The sequence below is a fragment of the Salvelinus fontinalis genome, chromosome 33 (assembly GCF_029448725.1).
Source record: "Salvelinus fontinalis isolate EN_2023a chromosome 33, ASM2944872v1, whole genome shotgun sequence".
NCBI lineage: Eukaryota > Metazoa > Chordata > Actinopteri > Salmoniformes > Salmonidae > Salvelinus > Salvelinus fontinalis.
Window position 1 is genome coordinate 15,628,193 of NC_074697.1, and position 17,104 is coordinate 15,645,296.

Here is a 17,104-nt window from a genome sequence, read left to right on the forward strand (position 1 = left end):
GTTACCCTGTCAAATCTGTTACCTTGTCTCCCTGTCCCCCTGTTACCTTGTCTCCCTGTCCCCCTGTTACCATGTCCCCCAGTCCTCCTGTTATCATATCCCTGTCCTCCTGTTACCCTGTCAAATCTGTTACCATGTCCTTCTGTCCTCCTGTTACCCTGTCCTCCTGTTACAGTGTTCTCCTGTTATCCTGTCCCTCTGTCCTCCTGTTATCATGTCCCTCTATCCTCCTGCAACCCTGTCCTCCTTTACCATGCCCCTCTGTCTTCCTGTCCCCCTGTTACCTTGTCTCCCTGTCCTCCTGTTACCATGTCCCCCTGTCCTCCTGTTATCATATCCCTGTCCTCCTGTTACCCTGTCAAATCTGTTACCATGTCCTTCTGTCCTCCTGTTACCCTGTCCTCCTGTTATCCTGTCCTCTTGTCACCCTGTCCTCCTGTTACCCTGTCCTCCTGTTATACTGTCCTCCTGTTATCCTGTCCTCCTGTCCTCCTGTTACCTTGTCCACCTGTCCTCCTGTTATCATATCCCTATGTCCTCCTTTACCATGCACCTCTATCTTCCTGTCCCCCTGTTACCATGCCCCTCTGTCCTCCTGTCCTCCTGTTACCCTGTCCTCCTGTTACAGTGTCCTCCTGTTATCCTGTCCCTCTGTCCTCCTGTTATCATGTCCCTCTGTCCTCCTGTTACCCTGCCCTCCTGTTACCCTGTCAAATCTGTTACCTTGTCTCCCTGTTCCCCTGTTACCTTGTCTCCCTGTCCCCCTGTTACCATGTCCCCCAGTCCTCCTGTTATCATATCCCTGTCCTCCTGTTACCCTGTCAAATCTGTTACCATGTCCTTCTGTCCTCCTGTTACCCTGTCCTCCTGTTACAGTGTTCTCCTGTTATCCTGTCCCTCTGTCCTCCTGTTATCATGTCCCTCTGTCCTCCTGTTACCCTGCCCTCCTGCTATGCTGTCCCTCTGTCCTCCCTGTTACCCTGTCCACCTGTTACCCTGTCCTCCTGTTACCAATTCCCCCCTGTCCTCCTGTTACCATATCCCTCTGTCCTCCTGTTACCCTGTCCACCTGTTACCCTGTACTCCTGTTACCATATCCCTCTGTCCTCCTGTTACCCTGTCCACCTGTTACCCTGTCCTCCTGTTACCAATTCCCCCCTGTCCTCCTTTTACCATATCCCTCTGTCATCCTCTTATCCTGTCCTCCTGTACTCTTGTCCTGCTGTTGTCCTGTTGTCCTGTTACCATGTCCTTCTGTCCTCCTGTTGCCATGTCATTCTGTCCTCCTGTTACCATGTTCCCCTTTCCTCCTGTTACCATGTTCCTCTGTCTTAATGTTACCATGTCCCCCTTTCCTCCTGTTACCATGTCCCTCTGTCTTAATGTTATCCAATGCCCCCTTGTCCTCCTGTTACTATGTCCCCCTGTCATCCTGTTACCATGTCCCCCTGTCCCCTTGTCCTCCTGTTACCATGTCCCCCTGCCCCCTTCTCCCCCTGTTACTATGTCCCCCTGTCATCCTGTTACCATGTCCCCCTGTCCCCTTGTCCTCCTGTTACCATGTCCTCCTGTTACCATGTCCCCCTGTCCTCCTGTTACCATGTCCCCCTGTCCCCTTGTCCTACTGTTACCATGTCCCCTTTACCTCCTGTTACCATGTCCCCCTGCCCCCCTGTCCTCCTGTTACCATGTCCCCCTGCCCCCTTCTCCTCCTGTTACCATGCCCCCCTGTCCTCCTGTTACATGTCCCCCTGTCCTCCTGTTACCATGTCCCCCTGTCCTCCTGTTACCATGTCCCCCTGTCACCTTGTCCTCCTGTTACCATATCCACTTGTCCTCCTCTTACCATGTCCCCCTGTTCCCCTGTCCTCCTTTTACCATGTCCCCCTGTCCCCTTGTCCTCCTGGTACCATGTCCCAGTGTCCTCCTGTTACCATGTCCCCCTGTTACCATGTCCCTTTGTCCTCCTGGTACCATGTCCCAGTGTCCTCCTGTTACCATGTCCCCCTGCCCCCCTGTTACCATGTCCCCCTGTCCCCCTGTTACCATGTCCCCCTGTCCTCATGTTACCATGTCCCCCTGTCTTCCTGTTACCATGTCCCCCTGTCCTCCTGTTACCATGTCCCCCTGTCCTCCTGTTACCATGTCCCCCTGTCCCCCTGTCCCCCTGTTACCATGTCCCCCTGCCCCCCTGTTACCATGTCCCCCTGTCCCCCTGTTACCATGTCCCCCTGTCCTCATGTTACCATGTCCCCCTGTCTTCCTGTTACCATGTCCCCCTGTCCTCCTGTTACCATGTCCCCCTGTCCCCCTGTTACCATGTCCCCCTGTCCTCCTGTTACCATGTCCACCTGTCCTCCTGTTACCATGTCCCCTTGTCCTCCTGTTACCATGTCCCCCTGTCCTCATGTTACCATGTCCCCCTGTCCCCTTGTCCTACTGTTACCATGTCCCCTTTACCTCCTGTTACCATGTCCCCCTGCCCCCCTGTCCTCCTGTTACCATGTCCCCCTGCCCCCTTCTCCTCCTGTTACCATGTCCCCCTGCCCCCCTGTCCTCCTGTTACCATGTCCCCCTGCCCCCTTCTCCTCCTGTTACCATGCCCCCCTGTCCTCCTGTTACATGTCCCCCTGTCCTCCTGTTACCATGTCCCCCTGTCCTCCTGTTACCATGTCCCCCTGTCACCTTGTCCTCCTGTTACCATATCCACTTGTCCTCCTCTTACCATGTCCCCCTGTTCCCCTGTCCTCCTTTTACCATGTCCCCCTGTCCCCTTGTCCTCCTGGTACCATGTCCCAGTGTCCTCCTGTTACCATGTCCCCCTGTTACCATGTCCCTTTGTCCTCCTGGTACCATGTCCCAGTGTCCTCCTGTTACCATGTCCCCCTGCCCCCCTGTTACCATGTCCCCCTGTCCCCCTGTTACCATGTCCCCCTGTCCTCATGTTACCATGTCCCCCTGTCTTCCTGTTACCATGTCCCCCTGTCCTCCTGTTACCATGTCCCCCTGTCCTCCTGTTACCATGTCCCCCTGTCCCCCTGTCCCCCTGTTACCATGTCCCCCTGCCCCCCTGTTACCATGTCCCCCTGTCCCCCTGTTACCATGTCCCCCTGTCCTCATGTTACCATGTCCCCCTGTCTTCCTGTTACCATGTCCCCCTGTCCTCCTGTTACCATGTCCCCCTGTCCCCCTGTTACCATGTCCCCCTGTCCTCCTGTTACCATGTCCACCTGTCCTCCTGTTACCATGTCCCCTTGTCCTCCTGTTACCATGTCCCCCTGTCCTCATGTTACCATGTCCCCCTGTCCCCTTGTCCTACTGTTACCATGTCCCCTTTACCTCCTGTTACCATGTCCCCCTGCCCCCCTGTCCTCCTGTTACCATGTCCCCCTGCCCCCTTCTCCTCCTGTTACCATGTCCCCCTGCCCCCCTGTCCTCCTGTTACATGTCCCCCTGTCCTCCTGTTACCATGTCCCCCTGTCCTCCTGTTACCATGTCCCCCTGTCCCCTTGTCCTACTGTTACCATGTCCCCTTTACCTCCTGTTACCATGTCCCCCTGCCCCCCTGTCCTCCTGTTACCATGTCCCCCTGCCCCCTTGTCCTCCTGTTACCATGCCCCCCTGTCCTCCTGTTACATGTCCCCCTGTCCTCCTGTTACCATGTCCCCCTGTCCTCCTGTTACCATGTCCCCCTGTCTTCCTGTTACCATGCCCCCCTGTCCTCCTGTTACATGTCCCCCTGTCCTCCTGTTACATGTCCCCCTGTCCTCCTGTTACATGTCCCCCTGTCCTCCTGTTACCATGTCCCCCTGTCACCTTGTCCTCCTGTTACCATATCCACTTGTCCTCCTCTTACCATGTCCCCCTGTTCCCCTGTCCTCCTTTTACCATGTCCCCCTGTCCCCTTGTCCTCCTGGTACCATGTCCCAGTGTCCTCCTGTTACCATGTCCCCCTGTCCCCCTGTTACCATGTCCCCTTGTCCTCCTGGTACCATGTCCCAGTGTCCTCCTGTTACCATGTCCCCCTGCCCCCCTGTTACCATGTCCCCCTGTCCCCCTGTTACCATGTCCCCCTGTCCTCATGTTACCATGTCCCCCTGTCTTCCTGTTACCATGTCCCCCTGTTACCATGTCCCCCTGTCCCCCTGTTACCATGTCCCCCTGTCCTCCTGTTACCATGTCCCCATGTCCTCCTGTTACCATGTCCCCCTGTCTTCCTGTTACCATGTCCCCCTGTTACCATGTCCTCCTGTTACCATGTCCCCCTGTCCTCCTGTTACCATGTCCCCTTGTCCCCTGTCCTCCTGTTACCATGTCCCCCTGTCCTCCTGTTACCATGTCCACCTGTCCTCCTGTCCTCCTGTTACCATGTCCGTGTCCTCCTGTTACCAACTCCCTCGAACATCAACAAAGATACACACCTGTCGTGTTCCTGCTGTTATTACTTTTTGTATTTGCCACTCCTCTTCCTCCTCCTCCTTCTCTACCTCTTCTTTCACCTCCTCCTCTATCTCTACCTCCTCCTCCTTCTCTTCCCCTTCCTCCTCCTTCTCTATCTCTTCCTCCTCCTCCATCTCTACCTCCTCATCCTCCCCCGTCCAACCTGCTCCTCCCTCCTCCTCCTCTTCCTCCTACTTTTGCTCCTCCCTCCTCCTCCTCCTCTCTGTAGCACCGCCCACTATGAAGGAGGAGCCGTGTGTAGCCAGGCCCGTTCGTTATGGAGACTGGAGCCTCTGAGAATCAGGTTACTGGCTCTTCTGTCTGTTCCCCATGACATTAAAACACAACTGAGTAGTTTTCATAAAGACTCCAATTCACTACTTAAAGGGATTCTTCTGGATTTTTTGGCAATAAAGCCCTTTATCTTCTTCCCCGGAGTCATGCCTCTGTCGCGCAGTTTGAAGAAAGTTGCTAACGAGTGTTAATAAGCCAATTGCTAACTACCATTAGCACAATGACTGGAAGTCAATGGTAACTGCTAGCATGCTAGTCATTGCGCTAACTCTAGTTAGCATTGGCTATAGAAAACTACCTCTAACTTCCTTCATACTGGACTTAGAGACATAACAATGGTATCCACGAGTTCATCTGACTCTGGGGAAGTAAATAAATGACTTCATTGCGAAAATCCCAAAGTATCCCGTTAATTGATTAACCATCCATAGACGTGTTGTGCCTTCCTGCGCGTTTTGAAAGGTACTGTATGCAGAGTCTCAATGCAAAATGCTAATAAAAAATGCTAAATGCTAAAAGCTGTAAACAAGTGTCAGTGTTCTTCAATTTGCTCCAAAATAAAGCATGAATCCATGTAGCAGTAAACATGTTGAGGCTAAGTGTGTCCCTTGTCTGCCCCGGTAGCTGGAGCGGCAGCCACATGAAGTGTGGCCAGTCGTTCCGTGTGCGCCACATCACCACGGGCCGCTACCTCTGTCTGGACGAGGAGAAGGGCCTAATGGTCCTCGACCCTGAGAGGGCCAACACCAAACTGTCTGCCTTTAGCTTCCGCGTGTCAAAGGTCAGATACCCTCACTGTTATTCTATTGTCAATGTTCTGGTCGTTGCTCAGTTGTTCTAGTGTTGTTCTAGTGTTGTTCTAGTGTTGTTCTAGTGTGGTTCTAGTGTTGTTCTAGTGTGGTTCTAGTGTTGTTCTAGTGTTGTTCTAGTGTGGTTCTAGTGTGGTTCTAGTGTGGTTCTAGTGTGGTTCTAGTGTGGTTCTAGTGTTGTTCGAGTGTTGTTCTAGTGTGGTTCTAGTGTGGTTCTAGTGTTGTTCTAGTGTGGTTCTAGTGTTGTTCTAGTGTTGTTCTAGTGTGGTTCTAGTGTTGTTCCAGTGTTGTTCTAGTGTTGTTCTAGTGTGGTTCTAGTGTGGTTCTAGTGTTGTTCTAGTGTTGTTCTAGTGTGGTTCTAGTGTTGTTCTAGTGTGGTTCTAGTGTGGTTCTAGTGTGGTTCTAGTGTTGTTCTAGTGTGGTTCTAGTGTTGTTCTAGTGTGGTTCTAGTGTTGTTCTAGTGTTGCTCTAGTGTTGTTCTAATGTGGTTCTAGTGTTGTTCTAGTGTGGTTCTAGTGTGGTTCTAGTGTTGTTCTAGTGTGGTTCTAGTGTTGTTCTAGTGTTGTTCTAGTGTGGTTCTAGTGTTGTTCTAGTGTGGTTCTAGTGTGGTTCTAGTGTGGTTCTAGTGTTGTTCTAGTGTGGTTCTAGTGTTGTTCTAGTGTGGTTCTAGTGTTGTTCTAGTGTTGCTCTAGTGTTGTTCTAATGTGGTTCTAGTGTTGTTCTAGTGTTGTTCTAGTGTTGTTCTAGTGTGGTTCTAGTGTTGTTCTAGTGTTGTTCTAGTGTGGTTCTAGTGTTGTTCTAGTGTTGTTCTAGTGTGGTTCTAGTGTGGTTCTAGTGTGGTTCTAGTGTTGTTCTAGTGTGGTTCTAGTGTTGTTCTAGTGTGGTTCTAGTGTTGTTCTAGTGTTGTTCTAGTGTGGTTCTAGTGTTGTTCTAGTGTTGTTCTAGTGTTGTTCTAGTGTGGTTCTAGTGTGGTTCTAGTGTTGTTCTAGTGTGGTTCTAGTGTTGTTCTAGTGTTGTTCTAGTGTTGTTCTCGTGTTTTTCTGTTACTGTAAACTCAGAACTCATGGTCATAACTAGGGAGTTTCCCTAGACCACTTGATCTGACCAGGAAAAACTCTGGGTCTTCATTGGCCAGGTGACAGATCAGAACTCAGGGACCTAGTCGTAGCCTACGATACTCTCTCTCTCATGTTCCCTTCTTCTTCTTATCTTCCTTCTCTCCTATATTGCCCCTCAAACTGGTTCCCTTGAGTAGGAGAAGGTGGAACAGGTCCGTAAGCGAGACGTGGAGGGAATGGGCATCCCAGAGATCAAGTATGGAGAGTCCATGTGTTTTGTCCAGCACGTGTCCACTAGCCTGTGGCTTACCTACGCCTCCCTGGACGCTAAGGCTGCTCGCCTGGGGACCATGAAGAGGAAGGTAGGGTCTGGGTTTAAGGTTTATTTAAAGGTATAGTTTGAGATTTTGTCAAGTAAGTCCTACTAACCCAGAGTCAGGTGAAGTCATGGATACCATGTTTATGTCTCGTCGTGCAGTTTGAAGGGAGTTGAAGGTAATTTCCGGAGCCATTGCTAGCTAGCATTAGAGCAAAGACTAGAAGTCTATGGGATTAGCTAGCGGTAGCGCAATCAGCTAGTTGATTCCATAGACTTCCAGTCATTGTGCTAGCTCTAGTTAGCAATGTCTACAGAAACTACCTTCAACTTCCTTCAAAATGCATGCAGAAACAAAAATGGTATCTATGAGTTCATCTGACTCTGGGTAAAAAAAGTATTTAACTAGGCAAGTCAGTTAATAAAGAACAAATTCTTATTTCCAATGATGGCCTAGGAACAGTGGCTTAACTGCCTTGTTCAGGGGGCAGAACAACAGATGTTTACCTTGTCAGCTCGGGGGATTCGATCCAGCAACCTTTTGGGTACTAGTCCAACGCTCTAACCACTAGGCTACCTGCTGACCCGCGTATCTATGAGTTCACCTGACAATGGAAAATGGCTCAATTTACAAAATCTTAAACTATCCCTTTAACAGACAGAAACATACCCCTAGTGAAAAAGAAGGCAGGGGCTTAGGTTCATTCAATATGGACATATATAAATACATAACACTAACCCTGGGGCCCATGAAGAGAACGGTACGGTCTGGTGCAGTTACCATTGAATGCTCCTGCAGACAGCTGCTCTCTGGACCACTAGGGACCGCTGCTCTCTGGACCACTAGGGACCGCTGCTCTCTGGACCACTAGGGACCGCTGCTCTCTGGACCACTAGGGACCGCTGCTCTCTGGACCACTAGGGACAGCTGCTCTCTGGACCACTAGGGACCGCTGCTCTCTGGACCACTAGGGACCGCTGCTCTCTGGACCACTAGGGACCGCTGCTCTCTGGACCACTAGGGACCGCTGCTCTCTGGACCACTAGGGACCGCTGCTCTCTGGACCACTAGGGACCGCTGCTCTCTGGACCGCTGCTCTCTGGACCACTAGGGACTGCTGCTCTCTGGACCACTAGGGACCGCTGTTCTCTGGACCACTAGGGATCGCTGCTCTCTGGAACACTAGGGACTGCTGCTCTCTGGACCACTAGGGACCACTAGGGACCGCTGCTCTCTGGACCACTAGGGACAGCTGCTCTCTGGACCACTAGGGACAGCTGCTCTCTGGACCACTAGGGACAGCTGCTCTCTGGACCACTAGGGACAGCTGCTCTCTGGACCACTAGGGACCGCTGCTCTCTGGACCACTAGGGACCACTAGGGATCGCTGCTCTCTGGACCACTAGGGACTGCTGTTCTCTGGACCACTAGGGACTGCTGTTCTCTGGAACACTAGGGACTGCTGTTCTCTGGACCACTAGGGACCACTAGGGACCGCTGTTCTCTGGAACACTAGGGACTGCTGTTCTCTGGAACACTAGGGACCACTAGGGACTGCTGTTCTCTGGAACACTAGGGACTGCTGTTCTCTGGAACACTAGGGACCACTAGGGACCACTAGGGACTGCTGCTCTCTGGACCACTAGGGACTGCTGCTCTCTGGACCACTAGGGACCACTAGGGACCGCTGCTCTCTGGACCACTAGGGACAGCTGCTCTCTGGACCACTAGGGACCGCTGCTCTCTGGACCACTAGGGACCACTAGGGACCGCTGCTCTCTGGACCACTAGGGATCGCTGCTCTCTGGACCACTAGGGACAGCTGCTCTCTGGACCACTAGGGACCGCTGCTCTCTGGACCACTAGGGACCGCTGCTCTCTGGACCACTAGGGACAGCTGCTCTCTGGACCACTAGGGACCGCTGCTCTCTGGACCACTAGGGACAGGTGCTCTCTGGACCACTAGGGACCGCTGCTCTCTGGACCACTAGGGACCGCTGCTCTCTGGACCACTAGGGACCACTAGGGACCGCTGCTCTCTGGACCACTAGGGATCGCTGCTCTCTGGACCACTAGGGACAGCTGCTCTCTGGACCACTAGGGACCGCTGCTCTCTGGACCACTAGGGACTGCTGTTCTCTGGACCACTAGGGACTGCTGTTCTCTGGAACACTAGGGACCACTAGGGACCACTAGGGACTGCTGCTCTCTGGACCACAAGGGACTGCTGCTCTCTGGACCACTAGGGACCGCTGCTCTCTGGACCACTAGGGACCACTAGGGATCGCTGCTCTCTGGACCACTAGGGACAGCTGCTCTCTGGACCACTAGGGACAGCTGCTCTCTGGACCACTAGGGACCGCTGCTCTCTGGACCACTAGGGACCACTAGGGACCGCTGCTCTCTGGACCACTAGGGATCGCTGCTCTCTGGACCACTAGGGACAGCTGCTCTCTGGACCACTAGGGACCGCTGCTCTCTGGACCACTAGGGACCACTAGGGACCGCTGCTCTCTGGACCACTAGGGACCGCTGCTCTCTGGACCACTAGGGACAGCTGCTCTCTGGACCACTAGGGACCGCTGCTCTCTGGACCACTAGGGACCGCTGCTCTCTGGACCACTAGGGACCGCTGCTCTCTGGACCACTAGGGACCACTAGGGACCGCTGCTCTCTGGACCACTAGGGATCGCTGCTCTCTGGACCTCTGCTCTCTGGACCACTAGGCGCCGCTGCTCTCTGGACCACTAGGGACCGCTGCTCTCTGGACCACTAGGGACAGCTGCTCTCTGGACCACTAGGGACCGCTGCTCTCTGGACCACTAGGGACCACTAGGGACCACTGCTCTCTGGACCACTAGGGACCGCTGCTCTCTGGACCACTAGGGACTGCTGCTCTCTGGACCACTAGGGACCGCTGCTCTCTGGACCACTAGGGACCGCTGCTCTCTGGACCACTAGGGACAGCTGCTCTCTGGACCACTAGGGACCGCTGCTCTCTGGACCACTAGGGACAGCTGCTCTCTGGACCACTAGGGACCGCTGCTCTCTGGACCACTAGGGACCGCTGCTCTCTGGACCACTAGGGACCACTAGGGACCGCTGCTCTCTGGACCACTAGGGATCGCTGCTCTCTGGACCACTAGGGACAGCTGCTCTCTGGACCACTAGGGACCGCTGCTCTCTGGACCACTAGGGACTGCTGTTCTCTGGACCACTAGGGACTGCTGTTCTCTGGAACACTAGGGACCACTAGGGACCACTAGGGACTGCTGCTCTCTGGACCACAAGGGACTGCTGCTCTCTGGACCACTAGGGACCACTAGGGATCGCTGCTCTCTGGACCACTAGGGACAGCTGCTCTCTGGACCACTAGGGACAGCTGCTCTCTGGACCACTAGGGACCGCTGCTCTCTGGACCACTAGGGACCACTAGGGACCGCTGCTCTCTGGACCACTAGGGATCGCTGCTCTCTGGACCACTAGGGACAGCTGCTCTCTGGACCACTAGGGACCGCTGCTCTCTGGACCACTAGGGACCACTAGGGACCGCTGCTCTCTGGACCACTAGGGACCGCTGCTCTCTGGACCACTAGGGACAGCTGCTCTCTGGACCACTAGGGACCGCTGCTCTCTGGACCACTAGGGACCGCTGCTCTCTGGACCACTAGGGACAGCTGCTCTCTGGACCACTAGGGACCGCTGCTCTCTGGACCACTAGGGACCGCTGCTCTCTGGACCACTAGGGACCACTAGGGACCGCTGCTCTCTGGACCACTAGGGATCGCTGCTCTCTGGACCTCTGCTCTCTGGACCACTAGGCGCCGCTGCTCTCTGGACCACTAGGGACCGCTGCTCTCTGGACCACTAGGGACAGCTGCTCTCTGGACCACTAGGGACCGCTGCTCTCTGGACCACTAGGGACCACTAGGGACCACTGCTCTCTGGACCACTAGGGACCGCTGCTCTCTGGACCACTAGGGACCGCTGCTCTCTGGACCACTAGGGACCACTAGGGACCGCTGCTCTCTGGACCACTAGGGATCGCTGCTCTCTGGACCTCTGCTCTCTGGACCACTAGGCGCCGCTGCTCTCTGGACCACTAGGGACCGCTGCTCTCTGGACCACTAGGGACCGCTGCTCTCTGGACCACTAGGGACCGCTAGGGACCCCTGCGCTCTGAACCACTAGGGACTGCTGCTCTCTGGACCGCTGCTCTCTGGAACACTAGGGACCGCTGTTCTCTGGAACACTAAGGACCGCTGCTCCTGAGTGGCGTAGTGGTCTAAGGCATTGCATCTCAGTGCAAGAGGCGTCACTGCAGTCCCTGGTTCAAATCCAGGTTGCGTCACATCTGGCCGTGATTGGGAGTCCTATAGGGCGACGCCCAATTGAACCAGCTTTGTCTGGGTTTGGCCAGAGTAGGCCATCGCTGTAAATAAGAATTTGTTCTTGACTGACTTGCCTAGTGAAATAAAGGATAAATAAAAATACTTTGTTGTACTAACTAGTTGTCTCTGTGATACTAAACCAGGCTTCCGGGCTTACTCACCAGCCGATGCTGGGCGTGTGTACACTACTTGATGGAAAACTGGTGTGTTGTCTTTCAGTGTTGATTCTCAATGCTGTCCCCTTTCTCTTGTCCCCAGGCCATTCTGCACCAGGAGGGTCACATGGACGATGCCCTGTCTGTGGCCCGGTCCCAGACAGAGGAGTCTCAGGCGGCTAGGATGATCTTTAGCACCACAGGACTCTTCAGGCAGTTCATCAAGTACGACCATCTCACACACACATTCACACACACACACACTCACGCACGCATATACACACACACACACACACACACTCACACGCATATACACACACACAGACACACACGCATATACACACACTCACACACATTCACACACACAAACACGCATATACACACACGAACACACACACATTCACAAACACGCGCACACACATACACACACATTCACATGCACGCGCACACACATACTCACTCACGCACTCACTCACTCACTCACTCACTCACTCACTCACTCACTCACTCACTCACTCACTCACTCACTCACTCACACACTCACTTACTCACTCACACACTCACTCACACACTCACTCACTCACTCATTCACTCACTCACTCACTCACTCACTCACTCACTCCCTCACTCACTCACAGTTGTATGCTCTTGTGTAGTTTTTGGACGTTTCCACTGGAAGGTCTTTGCCAGGCCGACAAACAGTGTGCAGATATCTCGATTCTCCTCATGATATTTATTGTACCCTGCAGGGATAATTGTTGGATGTACTTTTGACTTTATGCGTGTGTGTGTTCTGTCCCAGGGGTCTGGACTCCCTGCAGGGGAAGAATAAGTCCCCTGCCCCCTTGTCTCTACCCCTGGACGGGGTCGTCCTCTCCCTGCAGGACCTCATCTTCTACTTCCGTCCCCCCGAAGACGAGCTGGAACACGAGGAGAAACAGACAAAGCTGCGCTCCCTCCGAAACCGACAGAACCTCTTCCAAGAGGAGGTCAATATCAATAACCTTCTCAGATTTAAAGTTCGTAGAGTGACTACTTAAATGTTCTTGAGATGTTTGGCTTCAACTCCACTGAAGCACTGTCCATTCAACTCCTGAAGAGTAGATTCACCATGTACTACAGTGTGTTTACAGTATATAAATGTGGTTGTGGACCAAAGTACTTGAAACCACTGAACTAACCATATGACCACGTGGCTATAGGATCTAACCCTATGACCATGTGGGTACAGGATCTCACCCTATGACCACGTTGGTACAGGACCTAACCCTATGACCACGTGGGTACAGGATCTCACCCTATGACCACGTGGGTACATGATCTAACCCTATGACCATGTGGGTAGAGTATCTCACCCAATGACCACGTGGGTACATGATCTAACCCTATGACCACGTGGGTATAGGATCTAACCCTATGACCACGTTGGTACAGGACCTAACCCTATGACCACGTGGGTACAGGACCTAACCCAATGACCATGTTGGTACAGGACCTAACCCTATGACAACGTAGGTACAGGATCTAACCCTATGACCACGTGGGTACACGATCTCACCCTATGACCACGTAGGTACAGGATCTAACCCTATGACCACGTAGGCACAGGATCTAACCCTATGACCACGTAGGTACAGGATCTAACCCTATGACCACGTGGGTACAGGATCTAACCCTATGACCACGTGGGTACAGGATCTAACCCTATGACCACGTGGGTATAGGATCTAACCCAATGACCACATGGGTACAGGATCTAACCCTATGACCACGTGGGTACAGGATCTAACCCTATGACCACGTGGGTACAGGATATAATCCTATCACCACGTAGGTACAGGATCTCACCCTATGACCACGTGGGTACAGGATCTAATCCTATGACCATGTGGGTACAGGATCTAACCCTATGACCACGTGGGTATAGGATCTAACCCTATGACCACGTAGGTACAGGATCTAATCCTATGACCACGTGGGTATAGGATCTAACCCTATGACCACGTGGGTACAGGATCTAACCCTATGACCATGTGGGTATAGGATCTAACCCTATGACCACGTGGGTACAGGATCTAACCCTATGACAATGTGGGTACAGGATCTAACCCTATGACCACGTGGGTATAGGATCTAACCCTATGACCACGTGGGTATAGGATCTAACCCTATGACCACGTGGGTATAGGATCTAACCCTATGACCACGTGGGTACAGGATCTAACCCTATGACAATGTGGGTACAGGATCTCACCCTATGACCACGTGGGTATAGGATCTCACCCTATGACCATGTGGGTACAGGAACTAATCCTATGACCACGTGGGTACAGGATCTCACCCTATGACCACGTAGGTACAGGATCTAATCCTATGACCATGTGGGTACAGGAACTAATCCTATGACCACATGGGTACAGGATATAATCCTATCACCACGTGGGTATAGGATCTAACCCTATGTGTGTTGACCTCTCCATCAGGGTATGATCACCATCGTGCTAGAGTGTATCGACCGTCTGAACGTTTATAACACTGCTGCTCACTTCTCTGAGTTCGCTGGAGAGGAGGCCGCTGAGTCCTGGAAGGAGATTGTCAACTTGCTCTATGAGCTGCTGGGTATGACAAAGAGTTATATTATACAGTCCACCCCAAAAAAATGTGTTTTCTGCTTTATCCCACTGTTTATCAGTGCACAGCTTAGAATAGATCAGATTGGAACACGTTTGAAGTAATGTATTGTCGAGCAAAAAACACTATATACACAAAAGCACAAACATTGAATCACTCGTACTTTTTTTTTTATAAACACCAGTAAAAAAATGCATGAAGAGGTGGAGGCTGAATAATGTTGATGTTGATGATTCAACACATCCCCCCCCCCCCCCCCCACCTCTTCCCCGTTCTCCCTCCCAGCCTCTCTGATCAGAGGGAACAGGGAAGAGGTGGAGGCTGAATACTGTTGATGTCGATGATTCAACACATCTCTCCCCTCCCTCCACCTCTTCCCTCTTCTCCCTCCCAGCCTCTCTGATCAGGGGGAACCGCTCTAACTGCGCGCTGTTCTGTGATAACCTGGACTGGCTGGTCAGCAAACTGGACCGGCTGGAGGCATCTTCAGGTACCTAGAGTTCTGCTCAATGCCACTCACCATGGCTAGGGGCAGGAGTTTTTCCTGGTTTAGGCTATGTAGTTACTGATTAGGGAAAATTCATCCCACTACCCATTTCACATCACGCATTTCTCCCTCTCTCCCTCCCTTCCTCTCTCTCCTCCCTATCCTCCCTCTCTATCCTCTCCTCCCTCTCTCCCTCTCCTTCCTCTCTCCCTCTCTCCTCCCTCTCTACCTCTCTCCATCTCCTCCCTCTCTCCTCCCTCTCCTTCCTCTCCTCCCTCTCCTCCCTCTCTCCTCCCTCTTCTCCCTCTCTCCTCCATCTCCTCCCTCTCTCCCTCTCCTCCCTCTCCTCCCTCTCTCCCCTCTCTCCTCCCTCTCTCCTCCCTCTCTCCCTCTCTCCTCCCTCTTCTCCTTCTCTCCTCCCTCTCCTCCCTCTCCTCCCTCTCTCCCTCTCCTCCCTCTCTCCCTCTCCTCCCTCTCTCCTCCCTCTTCTCCCTCTCTCCCTCTTCTCCCTCTCTCCCTCTCCTCCCTCTCTCCAGGTATCTTGGAGGTGCTGCACTGTGTCCTGATTGAGAGTCCAGAGGTTCTGAACATCATTCAGGAGAACCACATCAAATCCATCATCTCTTTGCTGGACAAACATGGCAGAAACCACAAGGTCAGTGATGTCTGGCGATGTTTCAATGTTTGCACATCTGTAGGGTCTGGTTAGGTGTTAACAGTGTAGTGGTGGAACTTCCGTCATAAAGCTGCCACCTTAAATATCTGCAAATAGAAAACGGCAAGAGGCCAAGGGGTCAAAGGGGAAGGAGTAGGGAATGAATCGGGACCAGCTGAGTTACTTCCCAGTTTGGAACCCACACTTCATTGAACTTTCCTCACATTTCTCTGTCTCTCTGTCTCTCTGTCTCTCTGTCTGTCTCTGTCTCTCTGTCTCTCTGTCTGTCTCTCTGTCTCTCTGCCTGTCTCTCTGTCTCTATGTCTCTGTCTCTGTCTCTCCTAGGTGTTGGACGTCCTCCGGTCTCTTTGTGTGTGTAACGGTGTCGCTGTAAGGTCCAATCAGAACCTCATCACAGAGAATCTATTTCCAGGTCGCGATCTCCTATTGCAGACTAACATCGTCAACTACGTAACCAGGTAATATATAATGTAATATATACCATATATACTGTTATCATATCATTAATAATATATAGTATATACTGTTAACATATCATTCATAATATAGAATATATACTGTTAACATATCATTCATACCCCTTGACTTATTTCACATTTTGTTGTGTTACAGTCTGGATTCAACATTTATTATATTCAATTTTTTCTCTCACCCTTCTGCACTCAATACCCTATAATGACATACCCAAACCGGCTGCGCCCGTGCGCCACCGTGCGCTAACGTGCATACATTTATTTTGTCCCCCCACACCAAACGCGATCACGACACGCAGGTTAAAATATCAAAACAAACTCTGAACCAATGACATTAATTTGGGGTCGAAAAACATTAAACATGTATGCTAATTTAGCTAGTTAGCTTGCTATCTAAATTGTCCTATTTAGCTAGCTTGCTGTTGCTAGCTAATTTGTCCTGGGATATAAACATTGAGTTGTTATTTTACCTGAAATGCACAAGGTCCTCTACTCCGACAATTAATCCACACATAAAACGGCCAACCGAATAGTTTCTAGTCATCTCTCCTCCTTCCAGGCTTTTTCATTTTTGAACTTATATGGTGATTGGCATCTACACTTTCATAGTATTACCACGACAACCGGCAAAACATTTCATCTTTCAATCACCCAGGTGGGTATAACCAATGAGGAGATGGCACGTGGGTACCTGCTTCTATAAACCAATGAGGAGATGGGAGAGGCAGGACTTGGGGCACGATCTGCGTCAGAAATAGGAATGACTTCTATATTAGCCCTTGGCAACGCAGACGCTCGTTGGCGCGCGCGAGCAGTGTGGGTGCAATAATAAAAGCCTGGGGCGGCAGGGTAGCCTAGTGGTTAGAGCGTTGGGCTAGTAACCGAAAGGTTGCAAGTTCAAATCCCCGAGCTGACAAGGTACAAATCTGTCGTTCTGCCCCTGAACAAGGCAGTTAACCCACTGTTCCTAGGCCGTCATTGAAAATAAGAGTTTGTTCTTAACTGACTTGCCTAGTTAAAAAAAAAGAAAAAAAAAAAAGAAAGGTTAAATGTAAGTCGCTCTGGATAAGAGCGTCTGCTAAAATGACTTAAATGTAAATGTAAAAATAATTGAATAACATGGATTTCTACATTTATTTTGCGACGCTCGCGCACGCGACGTGTCTGGTCTGGTTACCCATATACATGGATGAATGCTTCACGGCAGACTGGAACCATTTAACTCTGTTTTGTTTGATGCTACATCTTCTTTGGTCAGCGTTGTGTCAAGTCACTCTGGTTCACACTGACCGTGTGCAGAAAGTAGCCCATCACTACTTTTATGAACTGATGTGTCGACAGCGCCTGCTAAATTCAGGGCATCAATGTTGTTG

General features: G+C 51.8%; 1 protein-coding gene across 1 annotated transcript in view; it reads left to right on the plus strand.

The window, feature by feature from the left end:
* ryr1b (ryanodine receptor 1b (skeletal)) overlaps nucleotides 1-17,104 on the plus strand; it is a gene marked incomplete in the record, with an annotated part of 337,334 nt that overhangs the window by 93,260 nt on the left and 226,970 nt on the right. Inside the window, 9 exon segments of the mRNA XM_055895181.1 lie at nucleotides 4,670-4,744; nucleotides 5,359-5,515; nucleotides 6,799-6,963; nucleotides 11,568-11,689; nucleotides 12,267-12,453; nucleotides 13,948-14,083; nucleotides 14,490-14,585; nucleotides 15,119-15,237; nucleotides 15,583-15,716. Of these exon segments, the coding sequence (XP_055751156.1) occupies nucleotides 4,670-4,744; nucleotides 5,359-5,515; nucleotides 6,799-6,963; nucleotides 11,568-11,689; nucleotides 12,267-12,453; nucleotides 13,948-14,083; nucleotides 14,490-14,585; nucleotides 15,119-15,237; nucleotides 15,583-15,716 (1,191 nt within the window).